This window comes from Desmodus rotundus, chromosome 12 (genome assembly GCF_022682495.2).
Source record: "Desmodus rotundus isolate HL8 chromosome 12, HLdesRot8A.1, whole genome shotgun sequence".
Taxonomy (NCBI): domain Eukaryota; kingdom Metazoa; phylum Chordata; class Mammalia; order Chiroptera; family Phyllostomidae; genus Desmodus; species Desmodus rotundus.
The window spans coordinates 81,510,329-81,522,417 of record NC_071398.1 but is presented as its reverse complement, the minus strand read 5'-3'; the positions used below and the strand labels follow the sequence as shown (position 1 = coordinate 81,522,417).

The following is a 12,089-nucleotide window of genomic DNA, read 5'->3' as shown; positions in this document are numbered from 1 at the left end:
TCATGAAAAAGTACAAAAGAAATGGGCTTATCTTGAATCTCCTTGATAGTTAAGTCTTTTGGATTATAAAATTTTACACCTTTAAATTAAGTTCAAAGACTTAAAAAAGAAATAACCCTTTAAAATCTAACTCATTCAAGTACTTAATAAATACTAGTTCAGCAGTTATTCTGTGGCAGCCACTCATCAGGGCCCTGGCATACAGCATGATAAACTCATTGTCCTCCAAGGAGCTGACATTCTCAAGAAATAGTTCCGTAATATATCCACTTGTACTAATCACCCTAAAGGTATGAAACTCTTCCTCAATAATTTATTTATACTGTCCATCAATCTTGATTATGACACCGTGCTGACACAATGAATTGAAGCATCTTTGGTTGTTGTGATAAATCTAAGACATTCGGATTGCTTTGTTTTTTTAAATGTAGGAATCTCTTTATGATTTAACTTTCTTCTTTACTTTTGGCAAGGCTTCAAATAGTTCCTTCTCTCTATTATCTGCTTGTCTGTTTAAAACAGTTCCCTCCTCACTTCTAATGGGCATTTCTAACTAGGCTTAGGGTTTGGAAGAAGCTATTTCAACTAGGAAGAGTCATGAGAAATAGGACGGATAGTTCAGTCAATAAGTGAGCTCTAATTCATGCCACGAGGCCAGTCCCTTATTATGTCTCATCAAAAACATTGGGTTTCATGGATAGCAGACATCTACATGTAAGTTATTCTCATACGTTTTACTAGGAAAACTACATTTGATGTCTGAGTAGGTTTCTGGCAAAATAAACTTTGTAGTAATATTTTATATATACATATGTGTGGGTAAATATATTCCAATTTTTAATAAGAAGAGACAAACAAAGTCTTGTCTTCTAGTGGGCAATATATAAATGGGCAGAATAGAAGAACTTGGTATTGACAGTACACATTGGAGAATCATTTTTTGAATCAGCTTATTACCTCTGATTCTTTCAACATAATTCATTTAGGTACACATTTTGAGAGCAAAGGAGTTTTAAAGTGCTTACCCGCTGAAACGCTGCCCTGACTTTCCCTTCATTGTTTCATTCTCTGACCTATCAATCCATAACACTTATTTGTTCTTTGTATTTCCTGATCATCTCCCCACTTGGGTGTAAATAATATGGGGAGAGGGAATTAACTGGTTCACTGCTATACCACCAGTGCTGAGAAGAACATCAAGTACATAGTATGTACTCAGTAAATACTTGTGGGAATGAATGAATTTTTTAATAGAGATGAGTCATAGATAGAGAATGGGTTGACAGTTCTGGACAGGAGGTGGGGGGAAAAGGATTGAGCAAAAAGGAAAAAAAACGTACGAAGGACGACAACAGTGTGATGACTGCCAGGGTCCAGGGGGTGACTGGAGGTGGAAGAGCATTAGGGGGGATGAATGGTAATAAAAATACAATGAAAAAGAACTGTTAAAATACAAAAAGAAACTGGTGATGTGCATCTGAAATAAAAATAATGTTTTTTATATATATGTTAGAAAACAAATAGAAAAATTATATAGTGATTGCATCCTGAGGGTAGAAAAACTGAAAGAAAGAATTAGGAAAGCAAGGAAGAAAAAATTCATCAAAGCCTCACATTATTTAATCTCTCTTGACCTAATGGGGAAGTAGGATACATGACATAGAACACAGGGGTGGCCATAGGTCAAAATATTAACCAGGTTAAGGAAGAAATGGTCCTAAAGTGTTTGTCCTTCTACTCACGTTCACACACAGAGACACTGCTATTCCAACGGCTTTCCATTCCAGCCAGGACACAATGACTAGCAGAACTGCCTTTTAGACGGAATCTAAAGAAGAACAAGGCGGTGAATAGGTGAGCTGGTTTAGCCAAAATGCCATTCACTGTGCCAAAGCTCTCAGCATGTGAAACCAACAGGTGGCAGGGGTTTGGAGGCCCCTCCAATCTGGACAGATCACAGCCTCCAGTAGGGGAGAACAGTCAAGCCCTGTTAGCTGGTCACATAATATGGAGTCCCAGCCTTGAAGAAGGCAGTACAGCAGAGCAGCCGTCTCCTTCATCCTGGACTCAGACTCTAAGAAGTGAATCTCTAGGTCATCATTCCAAGACCAACCTGATGAATGTCCTCATTGCCCTGATGGGAAACTCAGTCTTCTAACGCCATGGTCGCCTAATTCTGATACTGAGAGAACAACTAAAACAGCTCCCAGCTTGGACTGAGAAAACAGAGAATAACTGCAAAGAGAACAAAAGACTGTTCTTTTGTCTCTACATATGTGATGGCTGTGAAGGAGGCTCACAACAGCACGCTGGGCCACTGGAGAGTAGGTTTGAATACTCCAGGGGAAGAGGAAAGGACCTCAGCAATTGCTTGTATGAAAGCATCCAGAATTCTCAATGTTACATTGGACCCTGGTGGCTCCTAAATGTTATTGGGTACTGGCCTGGGGTGCCTGCCAGGGTTCTCTGGAGCAGCCCGAGCCAGGTCTTTCATTGCTCACACTTGACCCTCCCCATGCCGACATGCGCACACACTGAAGAGCACCAGATTCTCACAAACAAGGTAATGACCTTACCTACAACATCACATCAGCCACCATGATCCCATTTCAGAGCCCTGAGCCCACCACCAACCAGTAGATGTAGGGTTAGATCAAAATGCTTACTCTTATACTTTTGCTCCTCTTACAAATTTCACTTTTAAAGAAATGACTGATAATGCTTAAATAATCTTAATTATTTTAAATAAGCTTTTTGTAACATATCAAATTTTGCTTGGGATTCTCCAAATTATTCTTAACCTTCTCTGCTTGGAAAATATGTCTTTTTTTCACACAATGTTTAACACATGCATTCATAACCATGCATTGTATTGTCTTTATATATGCCATTTTATATACGTCTCAATTTTTTCCTTCTTAGCTCACGTCATTAAGTCCACCTGTTTATTATTCTTATTTTCTTTTTGTTTGTTTGTTTTTGGTTTCTGGTTTAATTATTTTATTGTTTTTCAGTTACAGTTGTCTGCATTTTCCCCCCACTACTCCCTTCCACCCCCGCCAAACCCCCCTTCCTCTCTTGCTTCCACCCTCGCCCTTGGTTTTATCCATGTGTCCTGTATAGTAGTTCCTGAAAACCCTCCCCTCCATTAATCCCTCCCACCTCCCTGCTGGTTACTGTCAGATTTTTCTTACTTTCAGTGTCTCTGGTTATATTTTGCTTGCTTTTTTTCTTTTGTTGATTATGTTCCAGTTAAGGTGAAATCATGTGGTATTTGTCCCTCACTGCCTGCCTTATTTCACTTATCATCATGCTCTCCAGTTCCACCCATGCTGTCTCAAATGCCTGATATCAAACTGAATTACAAGGCCACTATAATCAAAACAGTTTGCTACTGGCATAAGAACAGACACATAGACCAATGGAACAGAACAGAGAGCCCAGAAATAAACCCAAATCTCTATGGTCAATTAATATTTGACAAAGGGGGAAGAAGCATAAGATGGGGTCAAAAGAGACTCTTCAACAAAAGGTGTTGGGTGAGCTGGACAGCTACATGCATAAAAATGAAACTCGATCACCAACTTACACCAAACACAAAATAAATTCAGGGTGGATAAAAGACGTAAATATAAGTCATCACACCATAAAAGTCCTAGAGGAAAACAGCAGCAGGAAAATCTTACTCTTACTTTTCTTACACACTTTCAAAATTTTATGCTCCTGGGTTTTGTTTTGTTTTTTTAGCCACGCCCAACCTCCCCTTTTGAATTAACTTCGAAGTCCAGTTTCTGTCTCCAGAAGGCCTGGCAAGCTCACACTCACCCCTCCTCACAAATGAAGGACACTTTTGCTCCAAGCTGCAGATTAAGTGGAAAGACCACACGGCCATTAGGAAGTTGGTCCAGGAAGTTGGCACAAGATTTCACTGGAGAAAAAGGAAAACAGAGATAACACAGGCAGGAGGAGAATAAAGCCCCAAGCTAAAAGTTTCAAAGGAGACAAGAGTTTATGTACCTGCACATATGGGCACTGCAGGGCTCCAGTCCCCCTGGGGTGTACAGCGCAGAGAGGCAGGCCCTCTGAGGTCATAGCCGGGCTCACAGCTATAGAACACTTCCTGCCCAGGGGAAAAGTTGTCCCTGTCACTTAGGGAGTGCTTACCATGAAGGATTTCTGGAGGCGGCTGACATACTGAGGAAAGAACAAGTAAAAGTTCTTTTGAATTATGGGGAAATAGTTTTTTGCTAAATCTTAACTCTAGTAAGGAATGAAGAGATTCCAGGATAATTAGAGCCATTTAGGTCTAACGAAGAAAGACAACTGAATCCTCAACCTCTGCATTCTACTCATGTGGAAGTTAAGAAGGGAGAGATGTAGCCAAAGTCCACACATGAGTAAGAGCTAGAGAGTCAGAACCTACTCTTTCCCCACAAAAGGTTTAAAACATATCCATCAGTCCACCAGGCACCGGACCACTTCTTATGGTGCTGGCGCTTTAGTACAAAGTCATTTGTATTGGTGGCTTCGCCATGCACATATTTGCTAAAGGTCATCTAATTTACAACTCAATCTTTCAGACAATGAGAAGATTGTCTGAGTGTAAATCCATTTAACAAATTTTCCTTCATCTCTGGTATCGCATTCTTATGAGTGAAGTGTAGTAAAATTTGTATTTATATCTCTGTCTGTTTGTCCTCCCAGGTGCTCTATTGGTGATCGCAGAAGCTAATACAGGTTGGTGGAACAACTGTGAGCTTTATCTCTATCCCTGCGTATCAGCCACAATTACTTACCAAGCCACTCCTATGCCAGCAATTATGGCATAAGAAGACAAAACAAGGCAACAAGAACAAAAGCCCCTCAATATGACGGTCCTTGTAATGAGAGGGCACAATGCTTAGAGACTATGTGAGTCAAGGTTTGGATGCCTCCATAATCAGCCCTTTTGACGTGTGCTTAGGGCAGGAGAGCTCATCTGAATGTCAACCTAGTTGATATCTAATGAAAGAGGAATGAAAAATCTCTTTGTCTTTTAGGAAGCTACTTTCACTTTTAACTTCAGACTCCCAATGGTAGAATGTAGGATGTAGAACAGAGTAGACACACCCTAAGGTACTTGTGAGTATTGTGAAGCTAGGGTATTGGTCTTGGTAAGCAGTCCTCCTTTCCGTGACGGGTGCTGATAGAAATGTGGAAAGAACCACAGCATTCAGGCTCCAGGGTTGACACACATGTATTCTATTCTCGGGTATGCCACTCACTGGCACCTGATTGGATGATTGACTTAACCTCTGAAAGACTAAGTTAACTTCACTGTCATATAGATAAATGTTTAACACTAATTCAAATGAAGGTTGTAAAGAGTTGATGAGATAATGCATGTAAAGTACTTATCACACAGTAAGGACTTATCACACAGTTGACCAGAAAGTTCACATCATTTTTTCCACATAACTGACAGCCAGTGCTGTGGCCTCAGAATTATTCAATATGAGAGTCCCAAATATCTCCTTACTTGATTATTGTGCTCTTGCTTCTCCAGATGAAGGCAGGAGCACAGAACATGCACACACTCATATCCCTTCTTTATTTCATGCTTTGTCCCAAGAAACTTTACTCACACTGCTCACCATGCTGCTTCCCCCCAGAACATGCTCCAATACCCTGGTCCTCCTACAGCTGGGGTCCTCTGCAGGCCCCTTCAAAGCCTCAGCCAGACTCACCCCGGAAGCAGCTGGGCAACTCCGGCTCCCATCTGTTTTGGGCCTGGCAGCGCACACTGGAGGGGCCTTTCATGACAAAGCCAGGCTCACACCTAAAGCTCACGATTTCATTTAAGGAGAAGAAGCTTCTGTTCTCAGACACCTTTATTCCATTTTCAACATCTGGAGGGGTGCACGTATTAGGTATGAGGCACTGAGGTGGAGGGCCGCTCCAGGTGCCAAAACCATCGTCTTTGCTGGTGCAATATATTGACTTCTCACCCACAAGGACAAACTTTTCCCTTCTCTTTGTATGGCTGCAGCTGTAGGTCACCACCGTTCCGTACGGAAAGTACTCTCTGCTGCTGCTAGAGAAGTCTCCATGGGCGATGGCTGGGGGTGGGTCACATTTAATAACTGGGAAAAGGAAACAATTTAAATAATAGTGAATGGAAATAACTAGTAAGAACATTCCATTTAATTACTAAAATATTATCATTATAACATTCATTATTTGCTTTTCACCTTTGCTAACATGTAGATAGATTTTACAAAGTTGTAATTTCTTGCATAAAACAAAAGCATAGTTCTGCTTTTCCAACTTATATTATTTGCTAAAAACATATCCATTTATTAATACAATTCACATTTCAATATTGTGTATTTTTTTTATTTATTTGTTTTTTCCACATTTTTATTGTTTTATTATAGTTGCCCAATTTCCCCTCATTGTCCTCCTAATAAACACATCCATGTATTAATACAATTCACATTCTTTTCATTGCAAATAGCACTTGTTTATATCATGCCATAGTTTACAGTTTTCCCCTTACTCTTTTCCAATTGTTTTCTTCTCATTTTTGTTATACAGCAAACCAGCATTGCTTTTTAAAGAAATAAATTCAAAAGATCCTTGCTTTAAATAAAATGTATAGGGAAAGAGAGGCAACACTGATATACAGCAGTAGGAAATAAAATTTGAATACATTTGCATATACATGAGAACATTTATGAAACTGTAGACTACTGTATGGTAAACATTTTGAAAATCTAAATGATATAAATGAGAACATAAATTACTAATATTCATTTACAAACATAAAGAAAGTTACAAAGGGGGAGGGTGGGAAAGAGTGGAGAGAGGAAAATAAGTCATATTCTACTTGTGTAGTGATTTTGTACAGTGTCACCCTGACTAAATGGAACTAGGTCACACAGACTTACTTTGCCTGTATGGCTCTAGGTTAGGGTTGAAGCTTGAGAACTGGCCTGAAATGTGAGGGGCAGAAGTGAAGCAACAGCCAGTCTCCGCTGAAGGTCATCCTTGGCTGGAGGTGACTGGGGGACAGATGAAGAAGAGCCGGGGATTTCAGTTTGTTCTTGCTCTCCCTATTTTTGCATGTAGCTCTCCAACAGTGCTGGCCCTGCTCACACACACTGATCCCTACCCATTGTCACAAGTGTCACTGTGAACTTAGAGCAGCAGCTGCAGCAGTCGTGAAGAGCCAGCCATCCTTACAGTTTTCTATACCAGCTCTTCAGAGCTCTGCCCCAGCAGCCAGGTGTCCTGCTCCTCCTGAAAGCTCCAATTCTGAAGCACCTGGTTAAGGACGGTTCTCACGTGTTTAGAGCAGGTGCTCACACAATAAGGTCTAATTCCATAACAAATCTCTTCTTTCCTAATTCTGGTAGTTCTGCTTCTATATTTGGACAAATATTTATCCCAGGGTAACAGGAGAAACTAGGATTGGTTCTTTAATATGATTATATTTAAGAAAGTAATGCTAATGTTACTGTGGGAAAGGGCACACAAATAGTTGATGGCATGCAGGGACCAATGACCACCTAGTTATCACATATAGCCATCTATAAGCACGGAAGCAAAGCTTTGAGTGACAAAGTGGTTGCTGTCCTAGAATATTTTAGGGAGGAATATCATAGTGTTGGTTGCTTGCTTTTAAGTACACTAGAGAATTTGAGAGAATGAAAATGGTGAGTTGAAAGCTTTAAATTTCTGGTCAGTGTCTGGATCTGAAAGTCTATATATTTGTGCTGAAATAACACTTGCATCCTATAGCCACAGGGCTAAGATTTATGAAAAACAAATCCAACGCCTAATCCTGTGGCTGAATTCTAATGCAAATTGAATTTACAGCTTCACAGAGTCTCTATGCTTGGAAACGATTCTGAAAAGTGAGCCGGAGATCCACGTACAGATTCCAATGAAGCTGAGTAACTGGAACCTGGAAATTCTGCTGAGTTGTCCTTTGCTAGGAGAAGCAGCCCTTCCCCCCTGTCTGAGAAGGTAAGCCTCCCCTTGCCTGAAGAAACTCTAGTGGATACTCCTGAGGTAGCTGTCCTGATACAGTTGCCAGAGGAAATATAGGTGGTCCAGTTAGATTTGAAATTCAGAACAATAACAACAAATTCTTAAGTGTAAGTATATCCCAGAATTGCATGGTGCGTATCTCTACTGCAAAAATATTTGTTTATCTGAAATCCAAATTTAACTGGGTATAGTATGTTTTTATTTACTAATAATGGCAACTCAAATGGTAACAACTCATGCTCTTCCTGGGGACCTACAACTACCACCTCACATCCTTTGACCAGAATCAAGACCCGGCAGGACTGGAGGTGGAGTTGGGTGGAGAGGGAATAAAAATTATGACTCATGAGAAGTGCAGATGCACCAAAAGAAATGAGATTCTGATTTCATTGTGTTAGTTTGAGTGTGGATTATACTGAATAAAGTGGAAAGGCCAGAATTCTACTCAGAGGAAGAAATCCTATTAATATGGAGAGGGGCATGAGAATTACACAAATTAACTAAAGGCAGACAAAGCTAGGTCAGGGGCCTGCCGTGTGCTGCCTAACATGGCACTCAACTGATCGGAGATGCAAGTAGACCACGAGGAGCCTCTGGACAGAGAAAATTCCTGCAAAGATTGACTAGTACTTTATTATTTACTCATACCACAAAGCAGGGGTGTCAAACTCATTTTCACTGGGAGCCACATCAGACTCGAGGTTGCCTTCAAAGGGCCAAAGGGCCAGATGTAATTTTAGGACTGAATACATACAACTACTCCTTAACTTGGGGCAAGGAGCTCAGTGCTGCCGCCTGGTAAAAACAAGGTGCTGGGCCAGATAAAACAAGGTGCTGGGCCGGATAAAACAAGGTGGGGGGCCCGATTCAGCCCACAGGCCTTGTTTTTGCCTCCTGGGCCATAAAGGGAGAACACGAGGCCACAAAATATACCTTGCAGAGGTTAAATTTAATCTCCACTTTTTCCACTGTGTATTTTCCCATGCCCCCAATTTTCCTTAGAAACTATGAACAGATATAAGCTCAACCTTTAGAGATGTTTGGGGTCTCTCTCTTCCTTCTCTCATGAGGAGAGTCCTCCCCTCTGCTGGTGGAATGGCTTTTCTTGGGTGTCCCCTCTACTCAGTAAAACCTGCTTTTCCTCTTTAACCTTTTATCTGTCTAACTTGGGTCTTGAATTCCTTCCTGTTCAAAGCCAAGAATCTTATTGGCTCCGAGTGCCCACTAGGGAATAGGGAACTGAGAATGCTAGAGTGGGTTAATTTTGTAAGACCTGATCACCCACTCCTTAACGAAGTCTATAGGGTTGAGTGGGGAGTAGGTGGAGAAGTGGGTTGAAAGAGAGACCTTTCTCCCAAGACTATGAGAAATATATTCATATAAGAGTTTCAGCATCTTTGAAGAACTCTGAAATGGCTATTCTATGTAGGCCAGGTTGGCTGCGGGTACTGTAGCTATTGAACCAGGTTCCCTGAATTCAAGGGGGATAAAAACACCTCAGTGTGGCAGAGGCCAAGTGGCAGCATGTAATTGCCAGAGACAATTGAAACGGAAATCATAACGATTTATCTGCAGAGATCTTTGTCATCAGTTACTTGATCATGGAGTCTCAGAAAGTGAGGTAGATGAACAGCGGACTGAAGTGTTAGTGTTAGTGTTGGTTTGTACAGCCAGAAAAAGTCTGGGTTGGTGACGGGAAGTCTGACTTGAAACACTGTGAAGAAGAGTGCGGTTATTCATCAGCCAGTTTCCAGACTTGAAACCCATTTACAGGCCCAGAGGAGTTTGAAGAGAGGGGAGACTGGACCTTCCTGAGGAAGCATCCAGCTACATCCAAAAGGTATATGTAACTTTTCCCTCTCACCTTCACCAAGGAGGCTTAAAACCATTTACTAGAATGTGGACATAAGAAAAGGTTTGCAAAATTAGAGATAGAGATGAAAATAGAGAAATAGATATAGATATATTATCTTTTAATGAAATGAGATCTTGACATAAAACTGTTTTGTCGTTTGTTTTTTCCACATAAAATACATGTAATAAACATCTTTATATGTCATTAAGTGCTTCTCCATATTTTTCTTTTATGACTGAAGGAAGTCCCGATGTATAAAGTCTTTCTCCTAATTCTGTTTGGTATTTCATGTTTCCTAGGAAATCCTATAGAGTCCTTTTTATTATGTTTCTTTCCTCCCAGTATTTATTTCTAAAGCATATTTTGAAACACATAGTGCATTTAGGCTACTGTAACAATTTTGTTATTATAAAGAAAGCAGCGATGAAAAGTTTACAGTGAACTCCTTACAAAAATCTGTGTTTATTTCCTAGGTATGAATTCTAAGGATTGGACCAAAATTCACCTATATGCCCACTTTTGAGGCTGAGAGTACACGGCGCCTTTCAAAAGGGTTTGTGGAACCCTCAGCACCTGAGAGTGTTGGTTCCTCCACAGCTTCACTAACCTTGGAGAGCATCACTTTATGAGTCTTTCCTTCTTTGCTAAGCAGAATGATTATTACACTGGGGATGGCAGAACTGACATAATTCCAAATTATTGAAGTAAAAATAAATTTTAGAGGCTTTTATACATTTAAGTCCCAGATTCAGAAAAGGCACATTCCAAGATAAGGCAGAACTCAATGAAACAGTCTCCAGGAAGCCGCAAGTACTTTGAGGACACTAGGGGCATCTTCCACTGTCTGAAGAACAGAATGCACGAAAGGAATTCAATTCAGATTTTTATAAACCCGGGTGAAAACTAAGAATCCATTGGTAAACATAATAGCAAAGAATATTACAACTTACTCTCACAGACAGGTACTTTGTTATCCCAGGCGACAATATTGCCTACGATGATGCATGCAGCAGAGGATTCACCAATGAGTCGGTATCTAGAGGCAAAGAACAATGCATGTTATATTCTGAGTGCACAGGTAATGTCCCTGCCTAGATTGCTACTTACAAAAAATCACAATCTCGAAGAATTCAGAAGAAGCATTTCCATTTGTCAAAGAGCTATCAATTTCTTAATTTTTATGTCTGTATTTGGACTTTTAAACTTTTGTTTTTATACCTTGTCAACTGGATGGGATCTCTCTTCTTTATTACCTTAAGACACATTTTTATGTAAATGTAAGGTCAATAAGATTCATCAAAGTAGAACCAAAGGAACAAAAACAGAACAGAAACAGTTGAACACTAATTTTATATTTTAAATGTTAAAGGCAGAGATTCTCAATGAGTATGCCCCAAAGTGTGCCATAGAACTTGAAAAAAATGACATTTCTATTTGCTTCCACAGACACTCTGTAGAGTGATGGAACATTGGGCTGCACAATTCATGAGAATTGGTATAGAGAGGGCTAAACTTGATACTGTTACAAATTGAGACAAATAATGTCAAATAACAGTCAAGTGCTATTTGGTAGAGCTAGAACATTGTCTTATAAATCTATATAAAAATAATGGCAGCACAAACTTTATTCAAACAGCAAAGTGAGCCAACTGGAGCTCAAATGGAAAATGTGAAAGCAGTGGATGTCATTTAGGTAGTGGGTAGATCTGGCCTCCTTTTGTGGGATTTAGTTCCAATGACAGCTTAGTCTTCTGAGCCTTGCAATGCCATTCTGGCCTGCTTTATTCTTCTGGCTGAAGCTGCCTGTGAGAGTGAAGGTGCTTCCCTGGGCTGCCTGGTTCACTAGATGAAGAATGGGAGGTGATCAACAGTTGGGATGGAGAATAAACTCTCTGGCCTGTCCTCTAGCTTCCTGGTGGGGGTGAACTTCCCACTTCATCTTTGTTGGTGCCAACAGAGATGCACCAACAGGGAAGGAAGCATCTTCTAGGCTGTCTTTAGTGGCTGGGTGGAGGACCTAGAGACATGGGTCTGGGAGGTTTCTCCCACTGGTTGGAATATCAAGAGACTCCAAGCTTGGTTCACCTTCTGATCTAAATTGGTGGCTCACTGCCATGGGTGTAGGGTTGAGAGACACTGGCCCTGGGATGTTCTCTGCTACTGTGAGGAGGACACTGGGCCTTGTGGCATTCTTGCCATA

At 40.6% G+C, this 12,089-nt stretch overlaps 1 protein-coding gene across 1 annotated transcript in view; it reads right to left on the bottom strand.

Moving 5' to 3' along the window:
* LOC112318208 (complement receptor type 2) overlaps positions 1 to 12,089 on the bottom strand; it is a 153,309-nt gene that overhangs the window by 89,135 nt on the left and 52,085 nt on the right. The window contains exons 16-20 of the mRNA XM_053914640.2: positions 10,840 to 10,925; positions 5,727 to 6,122; positions 4,018 to 4,194; positions 3,826 to 3,928; positions 1,743 to 1,828 (exon numbers count right to left, since the gene is read on the bottom strand). Of these exons, the coding sequence (XP_053770615.1) occupies positions 1,743 to 1,828; positions 3,826 to 3,928; positions 4,018 to 4,194; positions 5,727 to 6,122; positions 10,840 to 10,925 (848 nt within the window). The remainder of the gene's footprint in view (positions 1 to 1,742; positions 1,829 to 3,825; positions 3,929 to 4,017; positions 4,195 to 5,726; positions 6,123 to 10,839; positions 10,926 to 12,089) is intronic.